The sequence below is a fragment of the Bos indicus x Bos taurus genome, chromosome 7, assembly GCF_003369695.1.
Source record: "Bos indicus x Bos taurus breed Angus x Brahman F1 hybrid chromosome 7, Bos_hybrid_MaternalHap_v2.0, whole genome shotgun sequence".
Lineage (NCBI taxonomy): Eukaryota > Metazoa > Chordata > Mammalia > Artiodactyla > Bovidae > Bos > Bos indicus x Bos taurus.
This window is the reverse complement of record NC_040082.1, coordinates 84,903,997-84,926,425: the sequence shown is the minus strand read 5'-3', so window position 1 is coordinate 84,926,425 and position 22,429 is coordinate 84,903,997. Positions and strand designations below refer to the sequence as shown.

General features: G+C 39.5%; 1 protein-coding gene across 1 annotated transcript in view; it reads left to right on the top strand.

Moving 5' to 3' along the window:
- FBN2 (fibrillin 2) overlaps positions 1-19,528 on the top strand; it is a 222,221-nt gene extending 202,693 nt beyond the window's left edge. The window contains exons 56-65 of the mRNA XM_027547035.1: positions 1,129-1,254; positions 2,778-2,984; positions 3,924-4,049; positions 5,661-5,783; positions 6,444-6,560; positions 7,162-7,290; positions 8,973-9,092; positions 14,049-14,280; positions 15,628-15,799; positions 17,615-19,528. Of these exons, the coding sequence (XP_027402836.1) occupies positions 1,129-1,254; positions 2,778-2,984; positions 3,924-4,049; positions 5,661-5,783; positions 6,444-6,560; positions 7,162-7,290; positions 8,973-9,092; positions 14,049-14,280; positions 15,628-15,799; positions 17,615-17,989 (1,727 nt within the window). The 3' untranslated portion in view covers positions 17,990-19,528. The remainder of the gene's footprint in view (positions 1-1,128; positions 1,255-2,777; positions 2,985-3,923; positions 4,050-5,660; positions 5,784-6,443; positions 6,561-7,161; positions 7,291-8,972; positions 9,093-14,048; positions 14,281-15,627; positions 15,800-17,614) is intronic.
- The last annotated feature ends 2,901 nt before the right edge of the window (positions 19,529-22,429 follow it).

Here is a 22,429-nt window from a genome sequence, read left to right as displayed (position 1 = left end):
GATTAAAAAGCATAAAGATGAAAGGAGAAATTCATCAAAGGGATTTGTCATGAGCTCTCATCGGAGAGGGCAATGGCAGCCCACTCCAGTACTCTTGCCTGGAAAATCCCATGGATGGAGGAGCCTGGTGGGCTGCAGTCCATGGGGTCACAAAGAGTCGGACACGACTGAGTGACTTCACTTTCACTTTTCACTTTCATGCATTGGAGAAGGAAATGGCAACCCACTCCAGTGTTCTTGCCTGGAGAATCCCAGGGACAGGGGAGCCTGGTGGGCTGCCGTCTATGGGGTCACACGGAGTTGGACATGACTGAAGTGACTTAGCAGCTCATGCCTCTGACAACATTGATTTGAAACATACCTCAAACAAAATTTACAAAATGTCAAATTAATGCAAGTAAAGATGTGGGAATTTGAATGTAACAGTTTTGTTCTGATATATTTATTTGTCAGAAACCAAAAGAGCAGTACTATCTAAATTCCTTCTTCTCTAGCTGCCCTAACCCCCTGCATGGCTCCTGTGATTTTTCACTCAAGTCAGTGGAGGAGCTTGTCCTTTATCCCTGGCCTGAGTGCCCTTCACCCTGCTCTCCACCTCTCCCTCACACCTGCCACTGCTCAGCCCTCAGCCTCTCTTTCATGTCACATGAATTGGTATCTTCTTTCCCAAAGTTCTTTACTTACTCCCCGTCAGTAATCCTTTATGGAGCCACTTTTCCAATTATCCATCAAGCATCACCTCTTCCCTGAAAAGTGGAAGAGAGAAAGAGAAAAGCAGCTGAGGGTGGGGGGGAACACTTTGTTAACCTAGAGCCTATCTTGGAAGGATGTAAGTAAGTAAAATAGCTCAGTCGTGTCCGACTCTTTGCGACCCCATGGACTGTAGCTTACCAGGCTCCTCTGTGCAGGGGACTTCCCAGGCAAGAGGATGAGGTAAATTTAAATATGATAAATTTAAATGTAATATTTTTAATATAATACTATAAATTTAAATATAAATTAGTATTCTATCATATTAGCATTTTGATGAAGAAGGTTTAAGCAAGATATAAACCATTAGAAGATAAATGTTTGTAAATGATAAACTTTACAGTCTATTCATGACTCATATTATTTGTTTTTCTAAAGATGAAAATGAATGCAGGACCAAACCAGGAATCTGTGAAAACGGGCGTTGTGTTAACACTATTGGGAGCTATAGATGTGAGTGTAATGAAGGCTTTCAGTCCAGCTCTTCTGGCACTGAGTGCCTTGGTAAGTTGATAAACAGAGTATATTTTACTTGGTGAATAAAGCATGTGTTTTGTGATGTAATCACAGAAGAGTTCTATATATATATCCTTGTCTGCAAAATAGATCCCCCAATCTGAGTAATCCATGTACCTCTTCCTGAAGATAGACATCTATTAAAATGATGTATTTATACACGTGTGTGTAGTACATACATCCATGCTTAATGTAAATAACCATCTTAAGTAGTCTTTCCAAAATTAAGATTAATTAAGCACTACGGAAAATGTGACTCTAGTAAAACTTACATCAGGAAATGATTTAATTCCAAAAGAAAATATTTGCTATGTGAGGTAAGTTTTGCTATATTAATGATATTAAAGAAAATGCCACATTTCAAAAATGCAGTGAGAGTTAATTTTTATTTTATGATACAGAAAAGTGTTTTACAAAACATTTTCTTGTGGAAAATATAAGTCTCAGGCATTTTAATGATAAAATGCATATATCATAAACTGTTTAGTTAATTATGAGCAGGTGTAAAAGTATGAAGTAGTCAAATTTAAGGCAGAGAAATAGCACTCCTCATGGGCTTTGAGGCAAAAACAGCACATTTCAGCTACATCAGATTGTTCTCAGAATGATGTCATCTGCTTCAAATCCTAGGAAATTATTAGTCATGAAAACATATTTTGTTTATTATTATCTTCAATCTAGATCTTCATCAGGAAATAGAAAAGCTGACCTACATAGAAAGCGTACTTTTCTGTCCATATTACTAACAGTTCATTAGGATGGTTCTTAAAACCCCATTAAAGATCTCTTTGCCAGCTTATATCAGTGAAATCCCTTTATTTATAATAATTAAAAAAACTACTTAATCCAATGTTTAAACAGTCTTTTAGATGTCTAAAATACAGGAGATTAGATTGAATACGTACCAAGATGATAACATAGTCCAGAATTTGCTTTTCAAAAACAAATCCTGTTCTCATTTGCTTACTTAAAGGGAAGTATTTTTCTTTGATTTTTCCTTTCAGTTGGATTCTATAGGAATGGTAGTTTACTGTCACTTAGCTGCTGAGGAAAAGAAGAAAAAACTCACCTCTCTTTCTTTAGTATCAGTTATTAAATGTAATAAACTGTTGCTAAAGAGCACTGTGAAGTGAACCTCCAACAGAACTTTCTAATCATTGTCTTAAGCAATGTGACTCTTCACATAAAAGAATATTTAACCTTTCAAAAGGTATTGCTATGGAATTGCCCTGGTGGTCCAGTGGCTAAGACTCCTCCCTGCCAGTTGCAGGGGGCCCAGGTTCAGTCCCTGGCTGAGGAACTAGATCCCACACGCCACAACTCAGAGTCCACATGTGGTAGCTAAAGATGCTGTATGCTACAACTAAGACCCAGCACCACCAAAATAAATGGATTTTTTTTTAAGTATTGTTATGAAGGAAAACATTGATTGTCCTTTTTAACGTGAAGACCCAGATAACGAAGTGTCAGTCCCTTGACACTTGTGCTTTTTAACTACATTGTCATTTCAGACAATCGCCAGGGCCTCTGCTTTGCAGAGGTGTTGCAGACCATGTGTCAGATGGCATCCAGCAGCCGTAACCTTGTCACAAAGTCAGAATGCTGCTGCGACGGGGGGCGAGGCTGGGGTCATCAGTGTGAGCTCTGCCCACTCCCTGGAACTGCACAGTACAAAAAGATATGTCCTCATGGCCCAGGCTATACCACTGATGGAAGAGGTAAGGAGTTGAGGAAATCCATGCATGTTATCAACACAGTGCATGTTAATTCACGTTAATTTGAAGGAAATAGGATAATGGCTAAAATATATGTGTATATGTGTGTGGTCGTATATGCTTTTAACTAATGCTTCAGCAGCTTTAAGAGGCATAATCTTCGTATCAAATCTAAGAGATAGAATCTCTTAATTATTCCTATTTTAGCAGACAGAAACTGAAGCACGAAGCTTAAGTAACGATAAATAAATGTCCCCAAGATCACAGCCTTTTTAAAGGTTGGAACAAGGAATGGAATGTATCTGTCTGATCCCAGAGGCCATCTGCAACCCACAAGCTATGCGTGCTTCATTTAAGTAAAGGTCGCTTCTTTGTTTGTGCACAGGAACTCATTCTGTTTGCAGCTTATTTACAAACCAGCAGGACTCACACATGATTAATAGTTTCCAGGTTTTTTGGTACAACCAATATGCTAATGTCCTAAAAATAACATTTTCCTCTATTACTATACAGATTCTAGATCTTACGCTTGATTACATTGCTAATGAAACCCTTTCTTAGGATCTAATGCAACTGAATTTAAAGCCAATCCATGGAATACCATCACTAATTCCAAATTAGTGGAACTTCAGAAGGGTAGCTTTCTATTGATAGAGTCCCCCCAGAAAATTCATGCTTAGATTGCAGAACAAATAGACTCCAGAGGGGCTTTCAGCATAGCCTTCCTTATGTTTGTCTCTTCCTATCACTTCAGATTCTTTCCTTATTTCTTCCTTCTATGTTGCCACTCTGTTGAATGATGAAAAAGTACACCAGCACAGTTACGAACGTTGGATTTTGGTTATCTGTCAATTCCTTAATTTCTTTTAGTTTCTAACCGGTTTTATTCTTGCATCTATATTGACTTCTGTTTGGTTTTGCCTTGGGGTTTCTGGTACACAGATATTGACGAATGTAAAGTCATGCCAAATCTCTGCACCAGTGGTCAGTGCATCAATACCATGGGCTCCTTCCGGTGTTTCTGTAAGGTTGGCTACACCACAGACATCAGCGGAACCTCGTGCGTAGGTAAGGAAAGACAAGGCATCTCTGCGTCTGAGTGGTCGTTACCTGCTGTTTTCTGCAAGTCCTTTACTGTCAGTAGAATATCTTTATTATGGTGTTTGGATTGTACATTTTGCTAAAGTGATGCTATTCCTTTCATTAGTGTGGTTCTTAATATCACTGGAGTTGTCCAAGGCCTTGTCTAGTAATGTGAGACATAGAACTATTAGATTTATCAAACAGTCTGTAAAGTTAGGGAAACATTAAAATTATTTAAAAAAATATACTTTCAACATTTTACATTTAGTTTAAAATGTATAGAGGCACGTTTGTTTTGTCATTTTTTTAATGAAAGACCAGGACTTTTGATTGTGAAAGTATGTTTTTGCATATGGAGAGAATGCTTTTTGCTTGTTTCTCTTTGTAGTTATTTTTGCATAAAATATACCAATTAAGCATCATCATCTAAAATTTCCAGTTGCAAAGCAATCTCAATACAGAAAACCTTCTACACTTTTACAATCTCTTTTTCTAATTTATTTTACTGTCTCATCCAAGGAAGGGGTGGTAGCTTGCTGCTATTGAGTCTTTCCAAAATATTTAGTTTTCATTAAAGAAAAAAAATCTTTTCTCCTTCATAGTTCATCAGCTTAATATCAACTTGTTTTGATAACAAGCACATCTGGCATGAAAAGGTTAAGAAGAACCAACCTAAATCTTAGTAAGCATTCAACTCACTTGTTTGGGCAAGATAGTAATAGAAACTAGGCTATCAGTCACGAGCTTTTAACATTCTTTGGGCATCAATCAATGTCTTTTATAGGGGAAGTGGAGATGGTTTGCTGTCAGAGTCCTAGCAGAAAAAAGGGTGGCATATTGAAATGAGGACAGTTTAAGGAGACTTGTTTTTTTAACAAAAGGACAGTGTATAAAGATGTAAGCAGAAAATGCTAGGACTAGTGCTGAGTTCTGGGGCTGTTCCACCTCTGAGCCAAAGATAAGAGGGAAGGATTACTGAAACCTAGAAGATGGAGAAAATTGTTCCCAGAGGCCTGCCTTTAGAGCACCCGTGACCTCTGACCCCATGACTCAGTCAGCTTCAGCCCATCTTGCGAGGAATTAAGGACCAGACTGAAGACAGAGGGCAGGAGGGCCTGCTAATGGTGTCTGTGTGCAGTTCAGCCTCCTGGGCCCGAGAACAGGGTGGACCCGGGTAAGGACTGCAGCTGGAAGGCGAAGTGGAAGGTCTCCCACACAATCTGTGATGCCAAACAATTCCTGGGGAAGTGTCAGCTCAGAGACTGAGAACATCCGCCACATCTGCATGTCAAAGAGAAGAAACTCTAACCTTCAGGTTTATGATTCTCAAACTGTAAACCGAAGAACACCAATCTAAAAAATCTAGTGTCTTTTTTTGAACCCAGTTGTCTGGATATTTCAATATTTGCCCAAGAATCACCTGACAAAGTTAAACCGGTAAATTACTTTAGAGAAAATTGTTGTGTGCCTCATTTCTCTCTGGCTATTTTCCATTTTAAGTTGAAGAAGAAAACAGTGAGTGAGAATATGGAGGGAGGAAAGAGACTGGTCGTTCCTTCTAACCAGTAATTTAATCCTCACATCACTTTTACTCAGATCTCGACGAATGTTCGCAGTCCCCAAAACCGTGCAACTTCATCTGCAAGAACACAGAGGGGAGTTACCAGTGCTCGTGTCCCCGGGGCTACGTCCTGCAGGAGGACGGGAAGACCTGCAAAGGTGATGAGGAGTCTATATGTGTGACCCTCTCCTTTTTTTCAGATTCAGAATCAGCTTATCGGGGATCAGGCCATGTGCCTCACTTTTTACTGTGGCTCCCCTTGTGACTCAGATGGTAAAGAATCTGCCTGCAATACAGAAGACCCGGGTTTGATCCCTGGGACAGGAAAATCCCTTGAAGAAGGGAAAGGCTACCCACTCCAGTGTTTTGACCTGGAGAATTCCATGGACTGTATAGTCCATAGGGTCGCAAAGCGTCAGACACAGCTGAGCAATTTTCACTTTGACTTAATAGGATTAAGTAGCCAGCCATGTACTCAATGGTGCATCAAATACAAGTATTTTAACCTTTGAATACTAGCTTTGAAAACAGCTCATGAACATCACTATAATTCATCCTTTCAGCTTTTTGTTTTAAAAAAATTTTTGTTATATATCACCTTAGCCGTCTTGTCTTAGTAGCTCATAGTATTTACGCTGCTTAAGTATGTGGGAAAAAAACCTCCTTGCCTTATGCATATGGAAATCTATAAAGCTTCCAACAAAAATCTAGACAAAATACTCCTGGTAGAACATGCACACCTCTCTGTGGCTTCATGAGAAGGGAAGCACAGCCAGATAACTCTGCTCGGATTTTCACTGGCTTGTCTTTCATTGCAGACCTTGATGAATGTCAAACCAAACAGCACAATTGCCAGTTCCTGTGTGTCAACACTCTGGGAGGTTTTACCTGTAAATGTCCACCTGGTTTCACACAGCATCACACTGCTTGTATTGGTAAGACAAAACTACAAAAGGGAAGTTCTGCACACTACTAGTAGAAGCCTAAAACTGTAGTTAAAAATGGTAGTACGTACATTAAAATCAGTCCCTCATAATTAGTGGTTTTAAAATGTTGTTAATAATTTATTTTTTCACAAGAACAATATCCAAGCATAGTAGTCCTGTGTAGTCCAAGCACATGCACAGTAGGTGTATTCCAAGCAGCGCCTTTATATTGCATTTTAAATATAATGCGTGCTCAGATAAAACATGAGTAAAAGGCTCACTGTAATTTAAAGCATGCTAATGAACATGTTGGGATTTTTTAATGTCAGAAGACACACAGGTCTTAACCTTAACTTTCAGTCTGTGCTATCAAAAACCATGTCCTCATTTGATCCAAAATATGCTCTGATTTTCAATCTCTTGAAATACACTTCTTTCTGACCATTTTTGTCTTTAATATGACCATGAATAGTGGCATACTTTTCTGTAAACTCTGTTTTCGCATTGTGAAACTTAGGCTTTCATACCTTACTTTTTACTTCATGTAGTAAAATTTGAATCCTATAATAATTAGAAAGCCAGACACTCTTTCCCTTTTGTCCTCTGCTAGACAACAATGAATGTGGGTCCCAGCCTTCACTTTGTGGAGCAAAGGGAATCTGTCAAAACACCCCTGGAAGTTTCAGCTGCGAATGCCAAAGAGGGTTCTCTCTTGATGCTACTGGACTGAACTGTGAAGGTGAGTTTATTTATTTAAATATTCTTATTCTAATACAGCAAACTGTTTTAATGTCTAAGCCACTCAATGAGAAATTGAGATCATCTCAAACAACAAAGATTAACAAAGTAAAACCCAGAAGTTGATTTTTTTTTGTTTATAAATGTTCATATATCATTTCGGGGACAGAGGAAAACCTTAATGTGATGAAACAAAAATTCTGTGAGTACACATGGGCTTTTGAAATAACTGTTTACCTAGTTACTGATCTAAAAAAAGAATTTAACTGAAAATGAATTCCTGTACCTAATTTAGCTGCAGTAGTATATGAGTAAACCAGAAAAAAGTCTGATGTCTATTCCATGATACTTGAATATAAAATGTATAAATGTTAAGTGTAAGACAAAGAACAAGTTGTAGGGAATTGGGCAGATGAACAGAAAGCGCTGGGGAAAACTGATGGCGGTTTTATTTGTCTGAGAGTCCCAGTTCCCTGTCTTTTCTATAAAGAGTGTTTCCTATAAAGTCTTCATCACAATAGATATTTCCTGTTAAATCCAAGGGAAAATTTAAGTGGGAATAAAATAAGAATTTGCCTGTGGCCAATAAAATACTGTTCTTCAGTATTTTCATTGCAAGTTCTAGAATATGAGATAAATATACTACGATTGGTAGCTTTTACAAAATACTCATGCCAGAGGTTCTGAGAGCATGTACTTCCCCTTTATATTTTATATACTAGTGCAATTTACATCTTTATTGATTTTAGTCACCCTTGAATTAATTATTCTTACGAATACATGATTTTGAACTCTAGAAATATATTTACAGGTTTTAATATAGTCTGAGAACTACAGGACTTTTACATGTATCTAATCTTCAACCAAAAAAAATTCAACTGAAAAATTTCTATTTTAATATTTTGTATTTGAAGTCATTGAGACTTTGAAAGTATTCTGAGCCTACAGCTGGTTGCCATGTGTGAGTTCAGCTTGTGACTATCTACATAAGATACTATTTATTAATTATCCATATAAAATTTGTTACACATATATCAGACATGCCAATTTCATTTCTCTTTTTATGGGTAAATTTCAAAGCCTCAGTTGTCATTCCAGAAGAGTATGCATGTATGAACAAAGAAATTATTCCATATGTGTCATAATACTATATCATGTCTAAAAATAATGTATTTAAATACTTTAAACTTGCATCTAATTAATCTCAAATAGTAATAAAATTTTTTGCATTCCCAACCATTATAATTCTTTAGGTATTTCTGTAATGCTTGTATTTTCCCGAAAATGAGAATTAACATGTCAATCACTTTTGAACTTACTGGAATATGTGATGCAAATATATTTATATCATTTACCAAATAAATCATACCATATGTAGTTAATCCATCCAAAATGCACAACATTTGTGGTTGCTATGGCTGATTTGCTGAAATTAAGATATTATTTAGAGCACTGACGTGGCATGGCTGGTGGATAGCATAAGAATGATGTGGTTTCTTATCTCAGAGCCATTCACTGTACCACCACTGACTTAATAACCATGTGACTTGGAAAAAATCACAGCCCCTCGGTGTGTCTTGTTTGTTTGTTCCTCTGATAAGAGTTACCCCGTGTTGTGTTTGGAGTCCATTTAAGAATAATAGAAGAAAGGTGATGAAAATCTTGCCGGGCTTGTTTTTACAGATGTTGATGAATGTGATGGAAACCATAGGTGTCAGCATGGTTGCCAGAACATCCTGGGAGGCTACAGGTGTGGCTGCCCGCAAGGGTATATTCAGCATTACCAGTGGAATCAGTGTGTTGGTGAGCACGCGCTTGTTACATGGCATCTGCTTTTCTTGCCTTAAACTATCTTTTAGTCAAACAAATGAGCAATAAAGATGGTCATTTTCAGTGTAGCCTTTAAACCCTAGAACTTAAATAACCAGTACTTAGGACTGATGCATGGGAATCTATTAAGCTACTTTGTATACTTGTGTGTATTTGAAAATATACATAATGTACTTTAAAATGTTAAGTACCTAAAAGGTAACTCAGAGCTTTGATCATTTTAATTTTCTGCTAGCTGATAATTTTAAGTTCCTGAAGATGATGTCAAGACTCATACCATCTTCATTTGCTAAGGTCAAAGGCTTTTTTTTTAATCAGTAATTTAGTGACTTTAGATTTGGGGTTGAAGGGTTACCCATCTATCTGCTCATATAAATCTAACAGGAATCAGATCAAATTAATGAGCACCATTTGTCTCTGCTCTCCAGTCACATATTTAATGAAGGGGGTATAATGAATTTTAAGGTAGAAAAAGTAACTAGTTAGAGCAAATTCTGTTGAAAATGCCAGACAAAAAAAGTGTTTGTAAAATAAAATCTGTAGACACTCAACTGTCTTTCTTGCGCTGATAGAGTCATGGCAATTCTCTTAAGGAGAGTTTGATCGAAGAGAACATTACTCTCTACTTGAATAGCCAGCTGACTTAGCATATGCCTAATTTCTTGGCTCCATTGAATGCCCTTCCTAGACGCGGCATCGTACACAGTGTGACAGTAGATGGGGCACAGCTTGAGCAGAAGGGGGAACAGTGGGCCTGCTGAGAAACAGCAGGTTGCTTCCTGTTTCTCTGTAGTGACTGAAATTACCCCACGTGTATTTCAAGTATTTTACTCTCAGGGAGCCACTAAGTGAATTAATTTGATTTTATCCATGATGATCTTCTCAAAAGAAATTTCTAATGACAGTTTAGTGAATTGAGAAAATCAAGACAAATTTCAGAGGTGGGAAAGCAACTCTGAAAGTTGGTGCAGCTCTGCTGTGGCTTTGTGCCAGGCCAAAGACAGATGCTTAGCCACACCAGGAACACACACTCATGGGGGAAATGCGAAAACCAGTGATGATGTGGAAGTTATGGATAGAGTTTGAAAGGATTATCAAAATGATGACTTAGGCTGTCGATCAAATGACTTCATAAGTTCAGTTTACTTCTTTTCTCTTCATAGAAAAAAAATGTTGCAGAAGTTATTATGCCCCAATTTATTGATTCATAAACAGATAAAGTGTAGGGACACTTCAGAACATAGGAAATGGTCCTTTTTTAGGTAACTATTATAAGAGTTCAAAATGATTTTTATTATATTGTGTTGTTTATAAAATGCGAGGCCCACCCCTCTATTCAGTTAATACCATGGACTTCTTGGTTACTTCTACAGAACTTAAAGCAGAAGAATGATCTGTAATACTTCACATGTATCAGTTTAAATAAAATTCTTGTTTTTAAAGTAATCATAAGTAGAAATTGGAATGTGCATGGAGGATCAACTCAATTTCTGAGTTTTTAAGTTTCCTGGAATTTCTGCCTGTAAGCATTTAAGTGTGAAAATAGACACACAGGTCTTCACCGAATATGGTCTGACTTAAAGTCAGGGCTGTGTGGTGTACCCAAGTCGTTCTTGGTGGGATCCTTGGAGTAGTCACTTATGCGAGGCGGTCACCCCAGAGCAATTCACACTTGGATCCAGCCAGAAGCCAGTGGGCCTTCTAATCAGCAGAGACCCCCATCGACAGAGGGATATGTGGTTTCAGAGATGAATTAAAAACTGAAGATACATAAGCAGATACCCCAACTGTAAGAATAAATGTTAGCTTGCTCTGCTAAAATGGGCACCTCTAAGCAGCAAGCCTCTGGATAAGCAAGACAAAGCAGGGATTTATTTTGAAAGATTAGAAATTTTTCTTTGCGGGGTTGAGCAATCCAGCTCATCCTAATAAAATCTAACTCTCTTGCAATTTTGAACTCACAGAACATTAGAACTATAACTCAAATATATTTCAGTAATAGAATCAAACAACCATCAGGAACTAATAAAAGCAACAAGTTAGCAAAATAGCAACATTATAACAAAATGCAAATCAAAAAGCCACAAATCATTTTTATCTGTCACTATGAGTATGAATATCTTGTTATTCATATGATTGAAGAAGGAATATCCCATGAAGTACCTCAGACAGATGTAACTGGGGTCCCCTTGTAAATGGGCACAAACAGTGCATCAGATAATTTAAGTAATAGTAAGTTATAACCCTGCAATGATGTTAATACTGCTGCCAGTGTAAGAAAAATGACAGCTTTTGAAGTGTTAGTACTGAAAACGTTTTAAATTCAAATGGATACTTTAAGAAGTGTTCAGCCAGGTACCACAGAACACATATAACATTCTGATACATAGATTGTACAGATTTAGGAACATTCCCATGTGTTCCTAAGTAATATGCAAGCATTTTAATTATTCTAAATTGAAAATAAGATAATATTACTAACATTTGAATATGATTGCTAACTGCTAAGTCACTTCAGTCGTGTCCGACTCTGTGCGACCCCATAGACGGCAGCCCACCAGGCTCCCCCGTCCCTGGGATTCTCCAGGCAAGAACACTGCAGTGGGTTGCCATTTCCTTCTCCAATGCATGAAAGTGAAAAGTGAAAGTGAAGTCGCTCAGTCGTGTCCGACCCTCAGCGATCCCATGGACTGCAGCCTACCAGGCTCCTTCATCCATGGGGTTTTCCAGGCAAGAGTACTGGAGTGGGGTGCCATTGCCTTCTCCTGAATATGATTACATCTTAATATATGAAGCTTTGGTTTACTTGGTGTTAGCAACCTCTAGTTCCTTGTATGTTCTTTTCAAAATAATTTGAACATGGTTTAGTGAGACTTGAGTCAGCTCAAAGTATGTTTCAAACCGGAACATATTTTCAAAGTCAGATTACCTACGCCTATAAAATTATGCTATGGCATACATTTATAGGATATAAATATGACATCTGTCATGGTGCCTCCAGAAGTTTTAACTATATAAAAATGTTCTTGTCAGTGGTATCTTTAAATGCAGTTTATTCAATTAATTGCCTTTCTTGGTAATTTTTCCACTTTAACACAATATCTAATACTATGCTCATGGCAGGATCATTTTGTTAGACTATAACCTAACTCACATTCTCTATCAGGAGAGAAACACCACATATAAAACTAGTGTCAGATTTAATTATAAAAGCAGATGAACCTTTGAGGCAGAATTCCAAGTCTTTGATATATAGAAATAAAATAGTAGTTATATTTATGTCATAAGTAGCAGGTTTGATCCCTGGTCTGGGAAGATCCCCTGGAGGAGGAAATGGCAGCCCACTCCAGTATTCTTGCTGGGAGAACCCCATGGACAGAGGAACCTGGCAGCTACAATCCATGGGGTTGCAAAGAGTTGGACACGACATAGCAACTGAGCAACAACAGCAAGCTTACTTATTAAGAATTTATTCATATACTTTCTTCCTGTGAAATGAAGGCTGAGAATTTGTCCATATTAGGTAATCATATGGTAATTCATATCCAGTGATTAAGAATGCTGTATTTGGCAGTTTGGTTTAATTCCTAAACTGTACTCATGAGACAGAAATGTGCCTAATAATTTTGGCCTTTTCAACAACCTCTGTACCGTAGTTAATGAAGTATAATTTCCTGTGTGAGAGGCCTTTCCAGCGAGACTCCATGTGCATCCTCCATAATCTCCCTGAGCTACTGCAGATAAGCACTTGGCTCTAACTGCTGTGTCCCAAGGGCACACCTAATTGCAAATGGGCCTGTTTCCCCACGTGAGCTGAAACACGGACTTGTCATGTATTTGGTAAAAACACTACGCTCTAGTACAGTCACAAGAATCTGAAAGAATTCCATGGACCAGACATGACTGGTGCCCAGGGTGAAATTGGGATGATGATGAAGCCCACAGGGGTCAAGCTGCAGACTAGGTATCAACCAGACAGTTAAGAGCAAAATTGTCATCTCCAAAGTTAAAAGCACAGTCAAACTTTGATTTTGTAAAAATGATAAGAGTAGCTGAAAGTATTAACCTGAAATTATCTTACTGTCAGGCATTTATTGTGTAGTGTCAGTCATTAAAAGTAAAACCCATGTCAGCTGATGGCTTGGTGCAGACCCACATCAGAAGGCAAAGTATGTACATGATAGGTTCTCAAGTAGAGTTAAAAGTGTATGAGGTTCAATTAATGTTTATCTCAGTTATTTTCATTTAGGATATTTCGATTTTTTAATATACTTTTCTCTCCATGTATATAATGAATGCTTTGGAAATTGCTAGGAGAATGGATAAAAAATACAGATATAAATAGAGGCTTTTTAAAAATTGAAATATAATTCACATACCATAAAATTCAGCTTTTACAATGTCCGGTTCAGTGGTTTTTAAGTATATTCTCACAGCAGTGTACCACCATCGGCAACACAACATCTCCACCCCGAAAAGAAGCTCAATACCCCTTAGAAGTCATTCTCCGTTTCTCCCTCCCCACAGCTCCTGGCAACTACTCATCTACTTTCTGTCCTTGTGAGTCTGTCTGAGGCATAGACTTTTGAAGTAACCTTCTGAAAAGTGATTAGAAGAGTTACTCAGTAGTCAGACTGCAAATATCTGTGCCCAAAGGCTGCCAGAGTATTCAGGAAAACCTAGTACAAACATAATATAAAAGCATGGGGAAGCTTTTGTTTAAGCCATAATTTTAGGGGAATCTGTCAGGTCTTGTTTTTGTTTTTTTTTAATATCATACGCTTTGCAAATCAACCATCATGGTAAACATTTAAAAATATGGTTCTAAAGCCACTTCCCCTGTAAAATATAGATATTTGATACTGGGGCTCTTCTTTGCCCCACTGCCCTCCCCTCCACTTGTAAAAGTCTCTTGCTTTATGTTCTCAGACGAGAATGAATGCTCCAATCCCAATGCCTGTGGCTCTGCTTCCTGCTATAACACCCTGGGAAGCTACAAGTGCGCCTGCCCCTCCGGGTTCTCCTTCGACCAGTTCTCCAGTGCCTGCCACGACGTGAATGAGTGCTCGTCTTCCAAGAACCCATGCAATTACGGCTGCTCCAACACAGAAGGGGGCTACCTCTGCGGCTGCCCACCTGGGTACTACAGAGTGGGACAGGGGTAAGACCCTCCACCTCCCCACACATGGGAAAGTGAGCAGGGTCCAGTGCCTGGCCACCTGGCACTGGGGGAAGGTAAATGGCGATGAAAAGCTGGCTAGGGAAAAGCATTGATCAGAGCATTTAGGTATGGGAGGAAGAAGCCCCAGGAAGGCATGTGGATTCCCTGCTTTGTGGTGAGCATTGGACTCGAACTTGTATATGGGTATCATTCTCTGGTGTTTTACAATGGCCTGAATAAATCCCTTAAGGTCAGAGACAGCAGATGTTTAAAGATACTATGGCTCCTGTGTTATCAAAGACACCTGGGCTAAGAGATACAAATGGAAATGGCTTCGCCCAGTGTCTTACATGAATTTTGGCAGGTACTAGCCCTGTGCTAGTGGCTCAGATGGCTCAGTGGGTAAAGAATCCGCCTGCAATGCAGGAGATGAGGATTCAATCCCGGAGTCAGAAAGCTCTCCTGGAGGAGGGCAAGGCAACCCACTCCGGTATTCTTGCCTGGAGAATCCCATGGACAGAGGAGCCTGGCAGGCTATAGTCCATGGGGTCACAAAGAGTGGAACACGACTGAATGATTAAGCACAGCCCTGTGCTCCATGAGGAAGGAGCTGTCCCTCTCTTTGCTCATCTGGCCTTTTGCTGCACAGAGAGGACATGCCTGGTTGGTGTGACACTGTCTCCACAAGGCTGGGTCCCTTCAGCTAGTCCCCTTTCCCAAGTGCAGCCGTCTCAAGTCCTATCAGCTGAGGTGCTGGCCACCTGCCTCCCTCCTTCATGGAAGCCAGCACTCCACAGCCCAGAAGATGGGAATTTAGGAGTCATCTTCCCCAGAAGGAACAATGTGTGAGTCAGACACTGAGGGTTGTTGGACTGATATGTCCACCGTGGGTACATAATAATACTTGAAACAGAAATCTTGGTGTAGACAAGGGTCATTTAATGTCAGCTCACTAACTCTTTCATTAATCAAAATAGGAGTTCAGCAAGCTCAGTTGGTAAGCAGCAGATGTAGGCTTCAGGTTTTGGAATCAACAGAACTTCTAACACTCTGAAAATTCATACTTGACTTTTACCATCTTGATTTAATTACACAGAGTGCTTCAGTCTAATCAGGATTGAAAATTGGGGAAACTTGGGGCTCACTCTTGGAAGAATTTTGCTGTTTAAAATAAAGGAGAATCTCATGCATTAAGTGCTGAAGTAAAGTTACCAAGTCTATTAGGTTTTTATGTTTATGATCTTAGGGTTTGCTTTGTGGGTTTCTTATTTTGGAAAAACCTCTGCTCTACCTCTGGAAAACAATAATGATGAAGTCTAACATCAATTTGCATCTTGTTGCAAATAGCCACTGCGTCTCAGGAATGGGATTTAACAAAGGGCAGTACCTATCGATGGATACAGAAGTAGATGAAGAGAATGCTCTGTCCCCGGAAGCGTGTTATGAGTGCAAAATCAACGGCTACTCTAAGAAAGACAACAGACAGAAGAGAAGTATTCATGAACCCAAACACATTGCTGTGAGTAACTTCACTTTATTTTGTCACCAGATTTTTTCCATATGGAGTCACGTACCCTATTGCAGTAAACTTTTATGTAGGTTTCAGCCTCAGTGGAGCTAAACCTCCACCTCGTGAAATTCATCAGCTTAGTTAATGTACAAACTATGGCAGAGACAAGTAAGTTAAAATTAGTGGTGTTTTTAATTCAGAAAGGCCTGGGGGGCTTTAAGATTCATAGTTTCAGACCACATGTTGGCATTTTTGACTTGTGCCAGGAGGTAATAAGATGTCCTTCCAGGAAATAACTACTTTGAAATGATTCAAAAAATGAAATTATTGTGAATCTGTCCAATTCTGTTGTATACATATATAGTATACTAGGCTGATCTTAATTTTCAGTAGGTAAGCCAACCACATGTCACATTTTGTGACATTTATAAGATAGGTGTTGCTTCCATAAAAGTTTTATCTCCAGATAACTTGTATTTTGTAAGAAGCTGAAAATCTGAATTGCCTGCTGCTGCTGCTGCTGCTATTTCTTTCTGTTTGTGGTATTTAGCACAGTGGTTAAATGGGTCGGCCACAGATTCTTGGTTTTGAATTTATTCCCTGACCCTCTGTACTTACTACCCATGTTACACAGAGCGTATTTACTTAGCCTCTCTCTACCTCAATTTCTTCACCTGTTAAAATGGGAATAAAAATATTTACCTCCAAAGGCTGGCAAGAAGATTAATGGAGCGATTACTGTGAAGCTTCTGAAACGGTGCCTGGCATAAACATTGACGCCCGTTCTCCAAATAATACCCAGTATCTGGAGGTGTTTTCCCCCAGAGATCAGGCAGACCATCTCATCAGTTAGTGCCACTGCAGAATTCCCCATCAAAACACCTAGTCAGCAACTAACTGGCTGGGTGCATTGGGCAACTTGCTTCAGTTTTCTGGGCCTCAGAAATTTATAAGACGAGACTTCTCTAGCCACAAAATCTCTAGTTCTGTTTTATAATCGTACATAGGCCAGCATTACATTTACCTTAAATAGATTAAGGTACCTAGCTGATGTTTAAATATGGCAACTGAGCTATTCATTAAGTAAGCCAAACTACAGATCCAGAAATTCTGCTTGTAAAACCCTCCCGTTGTGATTCTAGGGGGCTGCATGCTGAAGTGGGCACCTCGGTACCACGGTCCCCAAGTTCTTGGCAGGCGCCCACTCAAAGCATTGATTTTTTTTTGCCCCTGTCTTACTGAAATAGCGTTCTTAAACCTCCTGTACATTTGACAGAGAGAGACTTGGTGTATCTGGGCCCTGCCCCATTGGCTTTTAACCAAAGCTGGTTCAAACCTGAGCCCTGATGACTCTGGAGTTCACTCCCCCTGCACTGACAGCTCCCAGAAAACACATTCACATGTGGTTTGTGGCCAGAAAATCTACCTGGGCTTTCAGAGTGAAGATCCCTCTAAGCAGAGTTAAAACAGCTGCACTTCTCGTTTTAACTCCAACAACAAAAAAATTACCATTGTTTCCTAAATTGTCTCTTGTTTATTAATAAGTATGATATTTCATAAACCCCCCAAAAAAACTTGAAATATGAGTGCCCCCCATCAGCTCAGCCCTGTAACTTTACCTGGATAAGGTGCGGGAACAGTCCTAAAGATTTACAGAGCACACTAGGCGGAAGTGACCTTTTCTCCCAGCCGAGGGTAAGTTGCAAGCAGACAGGCAGAGACAGTATGTCACTGTGGCTGCACCCCTCTGATGGCCGGTTCCTGTAAGTCCTCGGTTTGTGCTGTCAAAGCTCTTCCCACACGGTTTTCCTGCTCTTCTTCCAGGTTAAACAGATCAGCCTGGAGAGCGTCGACATGGACAGCCCGGTGATGATGAAGTTTAACGTCTCCGGCCTTGGTGCGAAGGAGCACATCGTAGAATTCATGCCCGCCATCGAGCCGCTCAACAACCACATCCGCTATGTCATCTCCCAGGGGAATGACGATGGCGTGTTCCGCATCCACCAAAGGAATGGGCTCAGCTACTTGCACACAGCCAAGAGGAAGCTCGTGCCTGGCATGTACACACTGGAAATCACTAGCGTCCCTCTCTACAAGAAAAAAGAGCTTAAGAAACTGGAAGACAGCAATGAAGATGACTACCTCCTAGGGGAGCTGGGGGAGGCTCTCAGAATGAGGCTGCAGATTCAACTCTATTAACCCCTTGCAGACTTGGTTCCAGGCTCAAATCCCTGCACAGCCAGCCTTCAGAAGCCTCTGAGAAATCAATGACTAGTTTTAAAGAGGAAAGAAAAAAAAGACTTTTGTTTCTTTCCTCCCTGTCTCAGACTTCAGAATGTTGACCCTCACAGGGAGGGATAATGTAGACTCTGGTGTGGCCAAAGATTTGAGTACAAAGGCAACCGTGGTTACTGTATTTTTTATATAACTTCACTTTAAAGTATATTAAAAAACTAAATATTCAAGAGATCAGCATATGGCACTAAATGCACAAAAATAATGTGAGCTTTTTTTTTTTTTTCCTGTTAGCAGTCTGTAACACTTTGGGTATTTTGCTATAGTTGCTAATTAAAAAAATATAGATGTTTATTTATTTTTAATGCAGTAATATATGGAGAAATGAACAAACTATGTAAACAAAAAGGGAAACTCACTCGTTTTTCTTTAGATTTATAAATTTGAGCTATTTCTTTTAGAGGTGCTTTTTAAAAAAAAAAAATTTTTCAGTAGATTCAAGAGATGTTTCCTTTGGTTTTCTGCCAGTCGTCCAACTGGTACACATCTGATTATTTTAAAGGCAGCCTCACAGAGCTGAATGGGCAGTAATCAATGTGTCATTAGATCCTATATAAAGGAGATCAAAGCCAGAGGAGCTCACTGTGATGATACTTCACGTCAGCAGACACACCAGGCAACAGAGGATGAAGCACAACCACTGTAGCAAAATACCTTGACTGCTTGTGAGACCAGTAGCATTGCAGGCCAAACCGTACTGTATTTCCTTCTCATAACCTCAAGGAGGCACATGTGCTCCCCACAACACCTCATTCTTACCCAGGGCATGCTGCATACTTGTGGTACTGTAGGCAGCTGAAGAACTGCCGTTCCTTCGGCGAGGAACACCTGGCGTTCTGTAGTGTTTGGTGCTGTCTTAGATTAATGGTGCATTTATTACATTCAAGCTATTTCAGGATTGCCATATGTGCAAACAAACCATGCAGTACAGACAAGGAATATATGTTTTTTTTTTTTAATCCATTTCTTTTTTTTTTTTTTTTAGAATTTTCATTAATACTGTAGTTATACACCATATGTCTCGTTTTTATCATAGCCTATTGTGTATGAAAGATGTTTGTACAATGAATTGATGTTTAGTTTGCTTTTAGTCATTTAAAGAGATATTGTACTAGGACGTGCTAGTAAGCGTACGTCCCCGCATTCTTCTCAATCCAGGAACCTGTCCCTGGACCAGTGAGCAAACCTCATATGTGAAATGGCCAAAGCACATGCAGGCTCTGGGTTGTTCCTCTCACACCTGAGCTGACCAAAGATGAGTCACCGGTCATATCCAGTTCGGGACTTTGTTTTGTTTCCTAATAAACTAAAGCAAAACAAACAGTGTACATTTGTAATCAAGTATTTGTGAGGAAAAACTTACGGCTTTTGGTTTTGTTTGTTTTCCGTAGGTCTGTGTATCAAATATGACACTTTTCTTGCAATAAAGCTTATTTTGGGGTAGCTTTGTGGCTGTGAGTTCTATGAGACTGCAACCCCTGTTGTGCTTGTGGGCTGGAGGCTTTGCTTAGAGGGACCTGTATGAAAGTATCAGAAGGAGAGCCAGGCACATTTTTTACAAGAAATCAAGGGACTGCTGTCAAGTCTATGACACAAAACAAGCGGGAGTGTTCAACTGACAATTCACGATTTGAGGTGGTACTCAAACAGAAGGACATAGTCACGGCAGTTCATTGTTCACCTCTGTGTAGACACTAAGGACTACCAGGATGCCCAGGACTCATCATCCTAGAGACCTCAGACTCTGTTGACTTCGTCTTCACCTGTGCTTTGAGTACCATCGTGTTAAAGCACCCAAGATGAAGTGAGACATTCAAAGAATCTCCCTTCTTAGGGTTTCTCTGAACTTGAGTTTTTAAGCAAAAGTATACAGCAGGCATACCGCAGGCCAGATGGTACCTTCACCACAAATAACCCAGAGCTTCCTCTCTCTTGCAGTGTTGCATACTGTCCTCAGTGGACAAGTGTATAGATAGGAGAAGTCGTTTGGCACGGGCTCTCGCCTGATAGCACAGCTGAAATGAGCACAGATAGGTCTCCAAAGTTAATTCAATACAAAGGTTGAGAATGTGTGTGCTGAAATTCTTCATCTGAGGAATCAGAAAACAAGGAAATTCTATGACTGATTTTAATGCTGTTCTTAGCCAACCAGAAATTAAGCTGCATGGAATAAGGGAAGTATTTGCCTTGGGGCATCCTTTAAAACTTAACATGCATCTTCAGTTTCATCTGGCATCTGTTACTAGCACAGCGTGAACTCTGTAATATGAAATTACCTGGAACCAAGTTTGACTCTGGATGTTGAGCAACAGCACTCTTTCTTTAGCTTTAACTTGCTCTTGAGGAAGTTCCAGAATCCACACCAATGGGAGCTTCTCACAAAAGAGGGGGCGAAAAAAAAAGGACCATTGGATGCTTTACACAGAAGACTGTACTAGAAGGAAATGATTACCTAAAGATGATCCTTCCTGGAAGAACCTTTTGGGGCACCTCTGATAGCTTTACTGCAACTCTCTGATTCTGAGCACTGGTTCTAGCTGTGATTAGTTTGTGCCTCTCTGGTAACTAAATGCTAATAATATATCCTATACCATTTGGTCTTTCTCATTAACTGTCTCCTCAGAAATTACCTTGGCTAAGTTACAGAAAACTTCATGCAAGACTAGTAACGTAAGCCCAGACATATTAAACCAAATCCAGCAAGTACATGTAATAGTAATATAATAAGCAATAATTTGGTCTTCACTTGACATAAATTCCTTTTCCACTAGCATTTAGATTTGGAGCGCTTAAAACCTTAGTCCACATTAGTACTTTTTGACTTTGTTCCTTGTAGTAGATGAAGTTTGGTTACATTTGCACATGAACCTTGCAAATAACTTAGAGTAATATATAAGGATTTACTCTATATTCTAACATCTGCCCTTTTTCATGATCTTAGAACATCAACAGGATAATTCATTCAATCTGTCATCTAAAGTTTTGTTTTTGCCTCTTTGGTTCAAGAATAAATGCTTAGGGTGGAAGGTGGGGAACACAAAATTTACAAAGCATCCGTCTGTTTGAGACCTACAGACCTTTGATTCATATCTTTGATGCTTCAAGAGAAATGAGTTAATTTATATGTTAAACCAAACCATGAGGAATTGCCAATATCTGGCCATGTTTGACCTACAAAATGTAATTTCATATGGTTTGATAAATAGTTTAGAAATACTCATGTTTCTCAAGAATAGGAGGGAAATCTGAAAACTTCCTTTCTCTTTGAAAGAATCAGTTCTGCTCACTGCTTTCCACGCTGCTCCTGATTTACAATAGTCCACAAGAGAATGTACATAATTTATTCAAACACCCACTTTCTTCCATGCTCCAAAGACTTTGGAAAGAATCACACGTCTCTGGGACCTTGAGGGGATTACTGGAGTCTGTTTAAAGACAAAGACAAATCCATTGGGAAAAGTTAAATATAGCCCAATTTTTTTTTTTTTTTAAGAGGGGAAACTTTAGAAATCCCTACTTCTAAAGAGACTGGAAAGATGGTGATTCATTAACAGCACACAGGAAGTGAAGGTGACATGTGTTTTGTAATCTCAGCCAGCCTGCCTTTGATATCTAGCTTATGGTTCTATTTTATTTTTTTTTAGTATGATTGCTTTCTCAAATAAATACAAAGTCATGGTTTTCTTGCCTAATAAGAAGTACGTGTTTCTGACCTTAGTTCTCTTTGAAAATCTATTTGATGTACAGAGCAAGAGTTCTGAAACACAATGAACAGCTCACTAAATTCAGCATTTCAGCCACTGAGGCAATATCACTTTGCAGGTAAAAAGATCTTCAGATCAGGCAACCCTGAGTTTATCAAGTGGGAAATGGGACAAGCTCACTGACTCCCTTGGATATGCCCCCTCTGAGCTCTTGTCCACCCCACTTTTGGATGGACGGATGGGTAGAAGTCTCCTGGGTGTTCTGGTGTGATATGCAAGGCACTTTTGTTCAGTCATGAATGTCCAAGTCGTTGTAAACAAAAGACTCACTCCAACCAGCTACATCACATCCCTGAGCTTTGGTTTCCTTCCTGAAATGATATTCCCCTGCAGAGTGTTTGAGAGGATGGGGTGAGATAGTACAGGCAGTGCTGTCATTGGAGAGCTCAGCACACAGGAGCTATCACCTGCTCTTCCTCTTCCTCTTCCCACTATTCCTACAATGTACCCCCATATTTACACAAATCTCCTTCCTAAGTGTGGTCCTGAAATTGCAACCTTCCCCATGAATTGTATGGGATAAGTGGTCTGTAACTCTAGGGTATCCTTAGAAGTCCTGGCATGGTCATGAGCGTTTATA